We start from the raw sequence: 16,399 nt of genomic DNA on the forward strand, positions 1-16,399 counted from the left end.
AATGAGGATGAGGTGGAATGGCCTGGGGGAGGCCTGCAATGAGTAGGTGTGGTGGCCCAGTCTTGACGGGATGGAGGTGTCAGGAAAGAGGATCCTCTAGCCTGCACCTTTGAGTGTGAGGTGGCCCTCATGGGGCAGGGCTTTCGAATGCCCGAGGCCCTACAAGGCAGAGGTTGGAGCTTCATTACTGTGCTTTAAAACACCATCCAATTTCTCCGAGCTGCGAGGGTGGTCACTGGGAGCACTCAGAAGATGGAGAAAAACCATCATGGCAAATGACTGGGTCATATTTCAGGTCAAGGTGGTCCAGAGGCCCTGCCACAGCCTGCTCCCAACACGGGGCTGCCACCTTGGCCCATCAAGGACCAACAGTCGAGAAGAGACTCGGGCTTGAAGAAAAAAAAGGGCTGTTGAAGGCCAGGGAAATGGGAGAAAGCAAAAAAAAAAAAAAAAAAACCAAACAAAAAACCCCCCAAAACTCATAGGGTCCCTAGGGATCCTGCCTGGGAGCAGGGGAAAAGGGGTCTGTTTAGAGCTTCTAAAAAAAATCTGTGCTGTCCCTGGGGGTCCTCATGGCCTGGGCACTAAGTTAGATCTTCAGGATACAGAGATGGGCTTTGCTCCAGGAGGGGAAGACAAGTGTTCTGTTTCTTCCCAAGGAGATAATCAAGAAACAGAGAAGAAAAAGTGGTAACTGAAAGAGACTGGAATTGAAGAAACCCAAAATGGTTTTATGACCTTTGAAATCCTAGTCTCTATCGTATCAAATATGTTAAGGGGTGCCTGCCTGGCTCAGCTGGTAGAGCATGTGACTCTTGATCTCAGGGTTGTGAGTTTGAGCCCCAAGTTGGGTGTAGAGATTGCTTAAAAATAGAATCTTATAAACCACCCCCCCAAACAAATACATTAAAGTGAGCTCAAATCCCACATTGAAAAGTAACTTTACTTTGCTATGAAATTTTGAGATAACTTTTAAAATTACTTTCATTTTTGCAGTTTAATTCTTTTTGAGAGAGCGAGTAAGCTCATGCCATGGGGGTAAGGGGAGGGGCAGAGGGAGAGGAGAGAGCAAATCTCGAGCAGACTTCCCGCTGAGTGTGGAGCCCAACACCAGGCTCCATCTCAGGACCCTGCGACCACAACCCTAAGCCAAAATCAAGAGTTAGATGCTTAATGGACTGAGCCACCCAGGTGCCCCCATTTTTTGCAGTTTTTTATCTTTTAGCTCCATAATATTTTTTTCAGGTTGCAAATGTTTTCACAGGCTTGGAGGCCTGGGGCATTGTGTTTACAGTGCCTAAGGATAAAAGGCTGAGAGCCTGGAGACTTTAGCAAGGACTCTGTCTAGTGGAGCATCGACCCTCAGTAGTGAGAAAGGAGAACCTGGCAGCATGCAGCAGTACCCCGTATCAGTTTTTGGAAAAGACTGGAGGTCTAGGGGGTCCCTAGGTGGCTAAGTTGGTTGAGTGTGTCTGCCTTTGGCTCGGGTCATGATCTTGGGGTCCTGGGATCGAGCCCCACGTCGGGCTCCCTACTCAGCAGGGAGTCTGTTCCTCCCCCCTGCTCATGCTCTCTCAAATAACTGAGTAAATTATCTTAAAAAAAAAAAAAAAAGCCTGGCGGTCTAGGCCATAGGGAACAGAAAAACCCTTTCGGGTTGCCTTCTGGAATAATTGATTTAAGAGGGAAAGAAAAAGAAGACAGGAAGGTTATTTCTAGTCCCATGGACATGCATGCCCAGTATACGGCAGAGTAAGAGCTCCTGGGGCTGGGGGCACTCATAGGGGAACACCCCAAAAAGATGAGGGCACACTGTAGCCTTCCAAATCCAGGTGGCTACAAAGATGCCCATCCAGTAGGCAGGGATTATCACAATGTCCCCTGAACATCAGAACACTGGACACAGCAACCTGAAGAAATTCACCAGTCTGTATCACAGCTCACAATAATGGAGGAATGGGGTTCATCCTTCTCAGTAACACGTGTAGGTTTACTTGAATGTGGAATGGCAGTTTTTCAAATACTGATCAGCCTGTTGCGATGGGCTATGGTCCCAGCGACTGCTCTGCAAACCCTCTGGGTTTTGCCCGTTTGTAGGAAGTAGCAGTGAGGTGCTGTGGAAGCCGTGGCGGGCCATCTCTATCTCCCCTCGAGGGAGAACCTGTCGGGGGAGTTGGTGGTCAGCATCCAGGGGCAGCACCTTTGCTGCTGTGTTCCTGAGCTCTGTCTTCCCAGGTGACTCCCAGGAAATGGCTGGCCACAACAGGGACACTCCTACCTTACCATTTCTGCACAATGCAAGACCCTCAATGAGCAATCTTCGTGGACTCCATCGGACTGCTCGGGACTTTCTCGAGGCAGCCTAAGGCTCTTCCTTCCTAATCCTTTTTCCTTCTCTTCTTCTTTCAGATGTCAGACCTGCATCATGGTAAGGCCATTCCCTGACTATGCCTGATTCCTTTCCCTTTTGTTTCCCGCTGGTACTACCGCTAACAAATTCCTCTAACTCCATGTTGGCATCTACTTCCTGGACCCAAACTGACACAGTTGCCAACTCGCACAATGTGACCGGCCAAAGCCTACTGGCTCACGCTTAAAATGTGAAGGCTTAAAAAATAGTCCTCATAAATTGTAGCCATAGGAGGGTGCTGAAAATAAATGTTTCTTTGGATTGCCCCAAAAGAATGTAGACCCCTGCAAAGATGGGTCAACATCTCTTGGGGTTGACTGGACCACCATTACCTCTCACAGGATGCCTAATGAGGAATCATCCTGGGAGCTGGTTTTAAGGAAAGCTACTATTTATTTAAAAAATATTTATCATTTATTGAATACTTATGTGAAAGGAACCGTGGTAAGAGCTTTCCATACATTGTTTCTTTCAATACTTAAACAATTCTAATACCTATCTCCATTTTTTCAGGTGAGGAAATGGAGCTAATTAGATGAGCTTTGATTTGAAGTGAGGACTGTTTGATGCCAAAGCTAATACTCTTTAATCTTTATGCACACAAACAGTACACACGCATTTACACATGATGTGATTCAAATTTTGAGTTTCCATAGAAGAAAAAAATATAGGAACCAGAGGAGAGGAAAAACAAGAGAGAAAAAAATGTGGTAGAGGAAGCAAAAACAAAGCCACTGAATAAAATTGGCCTAAACATCGATAAAGAGAGAAAGGAAAAGAAAGGCAGGGAGATTTTGTCGAAGTTTTAAATGTCTCGATCTGTTACTGATCATGTGCTCTTGGGAGACATACAACCTCTCTGGGCCTCAGTTTCTAGAATCTATTAATGAGGCAGTTGATGAGATGGTGTCTAGATGTCATTTCAGCTCTAACATTCTGTATTTTCTTCTTAGAGCTTTTTATTTAGTTTACTGTTTTGTATAAAGAGAAATCAAAGTACAATGTTTAATTGCTTTCACCATATCCCACAGTTAGTAAAATGATCTGTTGGGCCTCCAGTGTGGTCTTTACAATTAACCAAGAGAAGCAATTTGCCAGGATCCCAAGAGGGTGTGATCACAACCATGGGTATCTTACACACAGGCCCTACATTACCGAAAGTTTGTCCAAAAAAGTTTGTCTACAGTTTGTCTCAGGTTCTTGCTTGGCATTAAGTCCTCATGGATAGACTCTATGCATATTTTTGGTGCTGATGGGTGGGTGGCATTGTGTGAAAACCTAGATGAAAACAGAAATTTTCATCTGAAAACAGTAAATAATACCAGTCTCTACTTAACGACAGAGGCTTTTTGTAAGAAAAGGAATATAAAAAGTGAAGAATTTTGAAAAATGTTAATTTGAAAAGCCTCATTTGAGTGTTTTTCCATCTTCGCTTTTCTCTCGATCTGCAAGAGAGCAGATTTTAACTACTAATCACTGTTTGGTCAACCTTCAGAAAAAGGCTGAAAGGCCACTATCCGTAGAGAGGGCAAGGGGAGAAATACACAAGCCAGGGCAACTACAAAGTAGATTACCAACTTAGTTCCACAAGCCTGATTCTGTCCTGACGGGCTTCCCAGATAATATAGATAATGCAGATTATGAAAAGCACTGTAAGCCTTAAAAATTCTCACCACACACACAAAAAAGCAATTATGTGAGGCGCTAGGTATGTTAACTAACCTTACTATGGTAGTCATTTTGCAATATATAAAGATCTCAAATCATAGTATCGTCCACCTTAAACTTACACAATGTTATAATGTCAATTATATCTCTATAAAGCTGGAGGAAAAAAAGAAAAGCAGTGTGGGGGAATGAGATGGAGAAGAGAACAAAATGCATTATTCTTTAAGAGAGGAATGTAAAAAACTCACTAGTTTACTATGTTAAAAAAAAAAGATGGCACATTTATTGCTACATAAATGTTATATACATATTGTGTTTTCTGTTACAGTGACAGAAAAAATTTTGAACTTCTTGCTGCTGGTTGAAAAGGTTTATCAATAATACCTTGAATTTGACACAGGATACAAATCTGCAATAAACCAACAATGGAAACTGGAGAACAAGATGAGAAGCAATTCATCTCGGACAATTAGCTCTTACAATACTCCATAGGTACTACACGGTATGCTAGAATCCTACTATGGTCTTAAAATGCTATTGTAAATTTCTGATATTAATGAACAGGTTATGGTAAATAACCCTACATTTTTACTACCTAATATAATAAAATAAAGTAAGAAACTTTTTACTGAAAACTTTTCGATTTCAAAAATCTAGAAAGAGTAATATTTAGAATTCAAGAAATTTTCTTACAAGATTATTGTATAAAAGACTAGCTACAGTGAAAAATAAGCCAAATGTTTTTTCTTTCTATTTTATGAAGGAAAGCTTCTGGGCATACTGCAAAGTCTAATATAGCGAAAAAGACAACAAGCTCTGAAGAAAAAAAGGCCAGGCAGTGGCGTATGCTCACTCACACATCATAAGCAACAACTTCTGTTTAGCTGATTAACACTGAAATGAAGAACAAGGCCACAGATAGAGTCTGATGTAATTGGAGAATATATGCAAATTAAAGTAACCAAAAAGTCCACTAAGTTCACAAAAGACAGATTTGTTAGGAATCATCCTGATTGGAGGATCTGAAAGTCCTGTCGTAACTGTTTTTGTTCTTTCAAATTAACAGAAATCTTTAAAGTTACAGAGTGATTTGGGTCCTTTCTTCTGTGTGCTGACTGCCTTTGTTGATACTGGCCATAAGGAATTATTAAGCCAAGACAACCTTGTTTAGCATGTTTTTCTCTCCCAGGGCTGTTGTGGTGGAAGACAGATTTCATGGAAGTTCAAAGTGATTATGATATCTTAAAAAACAACTCTGAAGGATTAGAAACAGAGGGGTGCCTTAATGTACGGTGCTAAGATGGACTGACAAGCACTAGTTTACGGCTAATCTGGCTCATCTTCTTGGGACGGGGGCAGATGGTTTGTGGTTGATTAAATCACCCACTGAATTCCTCCCCATTGACCAGCCATCCAAGTGACAGAGAAATAAAGGCGAGGATAAGGAAACACAGGTGACCATTGCTCTTGTATTCCGTTTGGTAATTAGCCTCAGAGTGGTGTGGTCATTTATCACATACCTGCCTTGGTGACTACTGGGTTTTGTTACGGTCACCATAATCACAGCCTGAAAATCTTCTTTGTATTTTAAATCCATTTTTGTGCTTACTTTACAGCTAACACTTTACAAGTACTATATGTAGTACTTACTGCTTGGAAAACAAAGCAATTTCTAAGAAGTAGATTCTTCCCTTGTAATTTACACTCTTGCTATTACAAGCTTTACTATGAAATCTAGAAGCTTGAAAAGTCTTGGTTATTATTAGAAATAAAGCAATGTTTATTTTGGGGAAAATCTAGGGGACAAAATTTCCCCCTTTAAAATCTTAGCTAGGCTATGGTCACAGATGGTCTCTGTTGATCTTTGTAAGGTAAATATGCAAAGCACATAGGACTACATGAGGATTCTGGATTGTGACCATAAACTATTCAGATTCAGAGACCAAATATAACACCCACAAAGAGAAAATAAAAATGAATGAAAAAATGAGAGCGAAAGAAATGCTATACCAAGTAATATTTTCCTATTTCATGGAAAACACTATTCATATGGCAAAAGGATAGGAGAGGGCAAACAAAAGACTTTTCCCTTCCTTTTTAAGACACTAATAGGTATGCCGGGAATGCTAAGGGCCAATGGTTGTCACTGCTTTGTTCTGCACGTGAACAGCTTTAACGAATGCTGGCATCAGCTGAGTTTAGATCAGCTTTCCACATTAACTTTTTCCCTTTATATGTAGACCTTACAGTTCCATAACAATAAATAAAATTTGTAGTTACAATGCATTTGTCAATTCAGTTTAGGCACAAGGCAACTTCCACGATGAGTGGAGAGATCGAGACAGTCTCTGATTGTGCAGAAGCGACACACTGCTTGCAACAAAGTGATATGCTGCAAACATTTCATGGGCTGACGTTCTATCTGATGAGCTTCCTATCTTCACTTCTGATGGAAGTGTTGACCAGTTGCTTTGATCGTAGGATTACATTTGAGTTTCTTGCTTCAAGTGTTTTGTTTTTTCTTCTCCCTCCTAGCAGGTTTGTGTCTTCAGATAATCTGAGTTGTCCAAGTCCTTATGAGGAGAGGTCACCTTCTATCTAGCCTACTGATAACTCTGGAACTGTGGCAGGAGAGCCAAGGGAAAGAACAGAACCAGTTAGGACATCATCATTAAAAATAAATACCTCCCCAGAAAAAAACAAGTTGATATTGGTATTCCTCATTTATACCCAGGTTTATACTAAATTAGCAGTCTGCTAAATGACTTATAAAAGAGCTTTGGAATTTCTTTTTTTTTTTTTTTTTAAGATTTTATTTATTTATACGACAGAGAGAGACAGCGAGAACAGGAACACAAGCAGGGGGGGCAGGAGAGGGAGAAGCAGGCTCCCCGTGGAGCAGGGAGCCCGATGTGGGACTCGATCCCAGGACCCTGGGATCATGACCTGAGCCGAAGGCAGACGCTTAACGACTGAGCCACCCAGGCGCCCCGGAATTTCTTTTAAGGTGTAATTGAAATAGTGTGGTAAGATTTGTAAAGGAGATCATGTGATCATAGAAATCACAAGATATAGGATTATACAACAGCTGGGGCAATTATGCAAACTTCTATTTTGGCAACATTCAAGTTGCCAATACCTGAGCTCTGAGGTTCCACTCATCCATTTTTCAATGGAGAGACAATGGTAAAGCATTCACCTCCTGATACATCTAGTCTACCATATTGTCTTAATAGTTTACACCTTCTCTAAACTGAAAGTTTCTGAAGGCAGGACCATTTGGTATTTGTTTTCTTTTCTTTTTTTTTTTTTACGATTTTATTTATTTATCTGACAGAGAGAGACAGCGAGAGAGGGAACACAAGCAGGGGGAGTGGAAGAAGGAGAAGCAGGCTTCCCGCGGAGCAAGGAGCCCGATTCGGGGCTCGATCCCAGGACCCTGGGACCATGACCTGATCCCAAGGCAGACGCTTAATGACTGAGCTACCCAGGCACTCCTGGTATTTGTTTTCACAATGGTTCCTGCTCCTGGTTCACAGAAGGTCCTCAATAAATGTTTGTTCAATGAATGAATGAATGATTAAACTTTACTGGTATTAGTACAAATTTTATACACTTAACAGTCTCAATTTACATAGTAGTAAACACTGAAATTTTCCATTTTAGCCACTTTTGATGAAAGTAATTTTACGAAGAATCATACCTTTCACTTCTTTATTAAACAATAACCACAGTATTGTTTTATAATAGAGTTATGCTCTTAGAAATGGATAACAGATATTCAAAGCTACCTGGCCTTGTATCATGTGGTGGCAAATTCTGTGCTTTTATAGTCAGTCATTCTGTGATCCTTTATCAGCCATTTTGGTTCTAGCAGTCATTTTCCTGCTGCCCAGTCTTTTGCTGGTTTTTAATCTGTTATTCGGTTCTATAAAGAACCGAAAGTTATAAGGTGAAACCAGACAACCACCTTTTTGAAATTAGCAACCGTTAAAACATATGTTAAGATAATAAACACTTAACCTATAAAATTTTATGGAACCAAGTAAATTTGCTACATTTCTTATAACCCTGAAACTTTTTTTTTTTTTAAAGGATTCTTCATCTCTTTTTGATAGGTGAGAATGCCCAGGTTTAATTTTAACTTAAGTGGTGGAATTTCCTCATTCTTGAGATAAGGGTAGAGACATAAAAGCAGTATTAGATATAGAAGCAGTAAAAGAACAGGAAGTAAACAGGGGAGGGAGAGAGATGTGAGGTAGGGAGAGAGACCAGGAAGAGAGGAAGAGGAAATGGGTACAACTAAAGAAAGACAGAGGCTCTGTGATAAATGTGACAACTCATCATCAAGTGCTCTTTTCATAGCCCGGTGGCTATGAAACATAGTGGCATAACAAGTTACCTCATCACTCTTCTTTAAAATGAGTTGCCAATTTAGAAACATTGAAAAACAATGGCATGTTTTTATTTTAAAACGTTAAAGTCTATTTTTGAACAAAAATATCTATCTTTTCATGATATTCTATATTTTCCACAAAATATGAAACAGTGACATGAGTTTTAAAGGAACTGTAAGTTAACTCTTGCCTGAAGTCTCTTTGACTTGCATAATCTGTTAGGTTGCTGGGTATTGTTTTGTGGGGGAGGTGGGTTAGTTTTCTCCAGTGTGCTAGTGTGACAAGTATAACGGACACTTAATCACATTAACCCTTCTTCCTTTTGTCCCCAAACTAACTCTTCAGTTTTGATCTAGTTTGATCTTAGGAATGATATATACAGAGGTGGTAGGAACCAAATTCTTCAGGAAAAGGGCAGTTATGTTGTAGTTTACAAAATACCAAATTCCAGATTTTCAGCTCAGAATGAGATAGCTATAAAGCTGACCAAATGAAATTGCACTTGATATTTTTTTTGTGCTCCACACCTCCCATTCATTCACTTTTATTTACTGCTTTTAACATGCTGATGAAATTGGGAAAAGAACTACACACTGCTGCAGGCAGATTATAAAAATGAAGTTCCCAGATGTATTTCTAATCCGTGCTGCTAGTTAAAATATTTAATTACATTCTATATTAACTTCTGCCACCTAAATAATAACTACAATTTAGGTTGTTATAGATCATGTAAATGTATATCTTTAAGAAAAAAGATGATTCACATTAACTGCTTGGGCAACAACCTCATATTACCCTTGTCACACTGTTAAACAAAAAATCGTAAGGAAGTGACCTGTGTTTAATCCATTAAGGGAAAGATAAAAACAGTTTTTCAACATGTAAAATTCCAGAGAGAAGGGCACTGTGGTTCTATCAGATGTAATACCTTTACATTCATTAGTAGATTCCAGAAGGTGTAACTGATATGCTTACATGCTTATGAGAGAAAATGCATTGTTGATCCAAATGGAAGCAAGCAGTAACTCTTTTGTGAATAAAGATTTAATGACAAGAGGAGGTAGATGGTTAAGAGAAAACTGGTTGAGAATGAGGACTATGAGTGGTAGCAAAGTTATTTGACAGATTAGTCATTGCACTATTTTCTTCCTGGATCAGAGTAGTATTCATGTGAGAGCATATACATGATGATCCAGAGCAGGAGAACCCAAAATTCTTTGTAAATTATAAGATACTATCACACTTTGAATAGTAATTTGATTTTAAAGGACATTGGCTCTCTAAGTATGGTTATACAAAAGAAAGGTAAACTGTTGGGATTTCAAATTACTTGTAACCTTTAGCATGACCACTGCCACCAGAGAATTCTATTCAAAAGTTCTAGCTTAGTTTAAGATGAACCAGGTAATTTCCTTGCACTTCCTTTTCATTCCCATACTTACCTGGCTGATGTTTACATATGACCCATAGGGTTGGTAGTTTCACTAAGCCCAGGATGGGTTCCTGGCAGTGTGGTTGGCGGCTCTGCCGATACGGCAGAAACTTTTTCTTCTTCCCTTCTCTTAAGGCAGGCTGCTTTGGGGTTAAGGTTCCTCTCTGAAACAGGGAAAAATAATTTTTATCGTTATAAGTTAGGAATTAGGGACTCTTAGGTCTTAAACTGAACAAATTGTTCTTATGTTTTCTTTCTATGGGGATTACCACTCTCTGCAATTTCATTCCCACACTGAATAACATTACACAGAGGCAACAATGATGTGCTTACATAAACCCTCAGATTAAATAAGCCTCTAAGCTTATGGTTTTTAGTGAGTATTTGGTGTTTTCTTCTTATTCTGCTTCTGATGTAGTCTTCTAGGGTTTGCTTTGATCTACATCAACATCTAAAGGTAAAGGCAGTTCTTTTACTGCTTTACTCAAACATTTTGGCAAGTGTTGTTGTTAGTCTACCAAATCTCCTCAGTGTCCTAAGATATGGTACATTGGATTGATATGAATGCTGACATTCTCTTATGTACCTGGAGAGAGACATCTGTGCTTTATAGAATTTTATCAGCTTAGAAAATGATAAAATAGATACCCACAGCCATTCCTCTATAAAAAATGTGCCAACTCCTCAAGGGAGAGAGGTAGCTGGCATATTACCTTGCTTTTCTACTTTTATATGTAGAACGAGATGACTGAATGGTTCTTTCTACTGCTAGAGGTGTGATTAAAAGGGTGATAAAAACCTTCTCTACTGCTTTGTATATAAGATAGCAGAGACAACTAGATGGAATTTTTGAAGTGGGCATTTTCAAGAGTGGGGGGGGTCTTTCTATGTGAAATAAAGGGAAAGAAAAGCCATTGGACTGGAGACCCACTGGATCAAAATCCACTTGGGAATTATTTTTCATGGTATCTTTTCCTTAAATGAGTATGTATGTATGTATTTATTTTTAAAGCTTTTATTTATTCATCTGAGACAGAAAGATACAGAGAGAGAGAGAGAGCATGAGCAGGGGTAGAGGCAGCAGCAGACCCCGACTTGCAGCTCAATCCCAAAACCTGGAGATCATGACCTGAGCCGAAGGCAGACGCCTAACCATCTGAGCTACCCAGGTGCCCCTTTAAATGAGTTTTAAGCACAAGATATCTAACCCATGACAGCTTCTGGTTCGTTTTTTGTTTCTGGTAATATCATAAAAGTGAAAAGTTGTTATATGTATTTTTATGAACTGATTAAAAATGTCCTAATGAATGTAATATAAAAGGATCACTTAAAATTAGTCTGTAATGAAGGGGTACTGGCTGGCTCAGTCAGTAGAGCATGGGACTCTTGATCTCGGGGTGGTGGGTTCAAGCCACACACTCGGTGTGGAGATTGCTTTAAAATAAAATCTTGGGGGAGCGCCTGGGTGGCTCAGTCATTAGGCGTCTGCCTTCGGCTCAGGTCATGGTCCTGGGATTGAGCCCCGCATCAGGCTCCCTGCTCGGCGGGAAGCCTGCTTCTCCCTCTCCCACTCCCCCTGCTTGTGTTCCCTCTCTTGCTATCACATAAATAAATAAAATCTTTAAAAATAAAATAAAATAAAATCTTGGGGCACCTGGCTGGTTCAAGTGGTGGAACATACGACTCCTGATCTTGGTGTCGTAAGTTTAAGTCCCATGCTGGGTGTAGAGACTACTTAAAATCTTTAAAGAAAAAAACTGGAAAAAAGTTAGTCCATAATGAAAACCGTATTTTGTAGAAGTTGTGAATTTTGTTAGATTTTCTTGAAATGGCCAGCTGAATGCAACACAGCAGGACTCTTCTTTTTTTATGTATTTCCTCTAAGCCAAGTAAAATGTATTTGAACATGCATTTACAATACATATTTATAGTCACTTCTGAGTTTAAAAAAAGTAGACAAAAGACTTTATTATGGTTAACTCAGCTGATTCTATGGACTATTACTCAAGCGCAATGATAAAATTTCATTTTAGAGTTCTTATTTTCTCAGCCCCTGCATTTAGGAAAAGACATAAAGGCTCTTCAACTATGAGGAAAATCAATGAAGAAAGAAAAGGTACACACTTATTATTAGGGTAAATAGTAAAATAAAAAGCCATGCTCATCATTATGTAAAAATATCAGGAATTATTTTCTTAACAAGTAAATGTGCACTTCTAACTAATAATTAAGAGTTCTTTTATTAGGTGTCATGTCCCTTTGCTGTGCAGGGAGCAGTCTCATATGATGACCGAGAGACTGAAAAAAGAGTATAAATTAACATGTTAAATCCAAAGAGGAGAAAGTGAGATTTGAAAGTTTTCCAATTGAAACAGGTTCACATTTATCTCATAAAAAACACTGCCCTTAGCTAACTATGACCCTGTGTCACACAAGGATTTAGCAGGCATGATCAGAATAGCTAGAGAGGACCAGAGCCAAAAACTCAAGTTAGGCAACATCGTGCAAGAGTTCTACAGTCAGTCAGACAAAGAACACTCAGGGCTATAAGAACCAAGAGAATAAGCTCTAGAAAATGTGAAGTGAGCTTTGATCCAAAAAAGGCAGATGCTAGTGTTGTCTTTTAATACCTTCTGGTGTGTGTGAGCAGCCCATGGCAAATGTATTAAGTAGCCAGAAGGCCTGATGTACAGGTGAGCAGACATTACCTGCAGGACATGAAAAGTGATTGTCTTTCCTACATTTCAATTACAGTAATTCTATTACTGACTTTGGGTATGTAATTGAGGACTTGGCTCTCTTAAAATACCATCTTCTCAATGTATCTAAAGCTCAAATTTTGGGGTGCCTGGGTGGTTCAGTTGTTAAGTGTCTGCCTTCAGCTAAGGTCATGATCCTAGGGTCCTGGGATCGAGCCCCACATCAGGCTCCCTGCTCAGCGGGAAGCCTGCTTCTCCCTCTCCCACTCCCCCTGCTTGTGTTCCTTCTCTTGCTGTGTCTCTGTCAAATAAATAAAATTAAAAAAAAAAAAATAAAGCTCAATTTTTGGCTAATTGCATAGTTACTTCTTACATTCTCATGACTAGATAAATATTTGTTATAATAACTATGGGGACATACTTGCAAGTCAAGAATTTTACATTGTTTCCTTGCTTGTATGACTGTTTGTTTTTCCTGAAGTTAATAGTTGCCTTGCTTTTCATTTGCTAGTAATGCTAATTTTGTCCCCCTGACCCATGCTTCAATAGATCTAACAAATGCCTATCAACATTCCCCCCCTACCCCCAAATCTCAAACATACCATCATTTCATCTATTAATTCCATTTTCTTACCCTGGAAAGAAAATTGGGAAAAATCCCTTTCTTTCTTCTGCAGCTAACCAACTTCTATTTTTTTAAAAAGATTTTATTTATTTTAGAGAGAGACAGAGAGAGCACAAGCAGGAGGAAGGGCAGAGGAGAAGCAGACTCCCCACTCAGCGGGGAACTTGATCCCAGGACCCTGAGTTCACAACCTGAGCTGAAGTCATAAGCTTAACCAACTGAGTCACCCAGGTGCCCCACCATCTTCTATCTTCAATGTGTAGGTACATTGATTTTCTAGGCCTACTAGATCTTGTCATGAGATTTCCTTTTGATGCTCTCTTGTGTTAGATTCTTTGTTTCTTGGATCATATGCCTTTGTCTTTATTGATTATGTCCTTATTTGGCTAAAGCATACGTTCCAGAAGCTTTCTGAGAACATGTACGTAGGAGGTAAAATTTTAAAGTCTTTGCATATCCAAAATATCTTTATTTTATCTTCACCCTCTGATTAATGGTTTGGGTAGATATAGAATTCTAGGTTAAAAATGATTTTTTCCTCAGAATTTTGAAGGCACTGCCCTACTAGCTCCTGGAATCCAGCATTATTTGTCTAGAAGTCTGATGATATTTTGATGAGGGATCCAATTTTTTCATAGCAGACAGACCTTTGGTTAATCTTCCTGTTTTCAGGTAATGCCTTCTCCAGTATTAGCACCTCCAAAGAATAGGGCCTTTTGGGGGCTAGGAGTTTTGTGAGACAGAATGATCTGCTTCCTGTTGGTATTCCTCCCTGCCCCACTTAATTTCTTCTGTCTAAATAAGTCAATTACCATTACTCTGCTTTCCATCTTACATACATATTTTGCTCTCTGATTTCGATATTACAATCTTTTCTCCCATCTGTCCTTGTGGATTAATACTATTTTTATTCATTTCAGTGAAGATTTAGTAAGGAGTATTATCAATGATTATGCTAAGACTACTATGTATTACCGTATCACTGCAACTAAATTAAAATCTCCTAAGAGTAGGGTCTGGAAATTTGGGAAAAGGAAAAGCCTCAGGTGATTCTGGGACCAGCCAGATTTGGGAACCACTGCCTTAGCTCATTTATCTTCAAACTTACTAAGAGACCAGGAAACTAAAATCCTAATAGTTCTATTGTCCCTAAATTATTACTGGAAGGGGAAGTAAGCTGATTGAGCGGACATGTGAAACTTTGAGGAGGAAATGTCTGACCACTAATCTAATCGTTAGTAAAGGTGAGAATAGAAACTTCAAAGTAATATGTAAAATCTATTGAAGATTAGTAAAATTGTAATGTTGACATTATAGTTGTCATAATGGAAAGATTTAAATTGGCAATGGCAGGGATCAAGTAGAATTTGGTATGTGAAGCACCAAGGCACAAAAAGTGCTCTGGCAAAATCTGAGGCTCAGAAGGGAAGCCACTCCTCTTGCTCTTCTCCAGAATACACTGCTGGTTGCCCTCCTGAAAAAGCCACTTGTCCAGGGATGACAGGTTGTGGATAGCCAGATACAGTCTTGAAGCACTATCCCAAACGAGAAGGTGAGGAAAAAGAGTGCAGAGAATGCCCAAAGTAGTCATGTAAACAAAATGTACCTCTTTATAGAAACTGCTGGGCCCAGGGACTGCTGGGTAGAACCCCTGTAGGGATGAAAAGCCTCTCAGATGTAAACAGGTTACTCAAATAACTCAAAACTGCTGGAGGTAATGCCCAGAGAAGCCAGTGGTCATACTAAACAATAAAGGTGCTGCCATAGCAAGGCAGAGGTATGTGGGCTGCATGAAGGGTTCTAAATCCTCTTTGACAGACAGCCATCAGAGTGCCTTTCAGAAAGGATCTTGAATGAATCCCAAGGCTTTTACATTAAAGACATAAAATAAAAGCTCTGGGCTTTGAAGCCCAAAGTCTGAGGATGGGAGGAAGGTAGGCTTTTATGAATATGAAAGCAGCCCCTAACTGAAGTTACAGTCAGTGTATTTTAAATTCTGTTCAAACTCTAATCAGTCAATGGCTCCTTATATAGAGCTTTCCAGAACTGCACAAAAAAGTCAGTACCCATTAACAGTGACCAGAAAGTTATCAGGCAGTTGGATGAGGTTAACTGTTACATCTTCTCAGACTGAGCTTTTCTGTCCTAGCTACTTACATGGAACCACTACAAAGTAAAATCTTGCAAGTGAATGAATAAAATCCACCCAGGCATGGTGGAGTTTACAACTTTTTTCAAACACAGAGGTATTTCTCATTTTGATGACTTAGATCTGAGAGTAGGTACCTCTGATATTAAACAAAATGTTTTTAAAAACAAATGACGCATATTCTAGCTTTAACAAACAGTGGGAAGGAAAGTTGTACAGGAATAAGTTCTGGCACCACTGCTGTCCAGACAGTCCAGGTAGTGACAAGAGTCTTGACGACAAATGGCTGGGGAGAGTCAGGGTAGAAAATATCTTGGGTATGCAGAGCAGAAGGATGAATGTACTGGGACCAATAAGCACAGGTGCCTCACTGCCTTCAGAGTGAGATAAAAGGTGTCAGACACATTGAAAAAAAAAAAAACTTTGATAAAGTGACAGCAGATACTGAAGGTTCAAGGAACCACTGATCCTACCACAGATGAGCTGCAACAATCAGACTGTCTGTATGAGCATCCCAAGGGAGTCTATACATTCTTGAAAATCAGGTTTCATTAACATTTACCCTTTACAGATATTCCAAGGGCCTTAATAGGAGCAAGTATCTGGTTTTAATGGTAGATTGGTTATGCATGAAGTAATCTACTCATCATTCTTATTTAAATATACTGGAGGGAAGTGGATGGATCAATTCATTACTATGGTTAACTTTTTCTGCAAGTGTATTCAAGTTCTCTAAACTCTGGTTTCCTTAGATAGAGTGTTCTTTCTGTGACCAATGCTGAGGGTCCATGGTTATAGTTGTTAAGTGTCTCACTCGTATTCTTTTTTCTTTTCCAATTTTATCTTTAAATAAAATCCCATATAAACATCCACTAAATAAGAAAGAGTTGTTCTTAATGAAGAGAAGGTAGAGGTAGGGTTTGGAATCCAAGGGCACATCTATAATTCTTTGCCAAAAGACTTAGGATAAAACATTCGTAACTTTGGATAAGAAGACAATGAGGTATATGAAAAAAATC

The 16,399-nt window shown here is 39.4% G+C and overlaps 1 protein-coding gene across 11 annotated transcripts in view; it reads right to left on the minus strand.

Moving 5' to 3' along the window:
• Positions 1 to 4,338: 4,338 nt before the first annotated feature.
• TCF12 (transcription factor 12) overlaps positions 4,339 to 16,399 on the minus strand; it is a 375,623-nt gene continuing 363,562 nt past the window's right edge. For 10 of the 11 annotated variants that reach the window (XM_045899994.3, XM_045899996.3, XM_045899993.3 and 7 more), the window contains 2 exons: positions 9,918 to 10,071; positions 4,339 to 6,699 (listed from right to left, as the gene is read on the minus strand). In XM_045899994.3, coding sequence (XP_045755950.1) covers positions 9,929 to 10,071 — 143 coding nt within the window. In that variant the 3' untranslated portion in view covers positions 4,339 to 6,699; positions 9,918 to 9,928. Of the gene's footprint in view, positions 8,007 to 9,917; positions 10,072 to 16,399 lie in introns of all 11 variants that reach the window. The other variant, XM_054513525.2, reaches the window with a different exon arrangement.

Source organism: Mirounga angustirostris, unplaced genomic scaffold, assembly GCF_029215605.1.
Source record: "Mirounga angustirostris isolate CCGP_5_RB_7025 unplaced genomic scaffold, mMirAng1.0.hap1 SCAF_9, whole genome shotgun sequence".
Lineage (NCBI taxonomy): Eukaryota > Metazoa > Chordata > Mammalia > Carnivora > Phocidae > Mirounga > Mirounga angustirostris.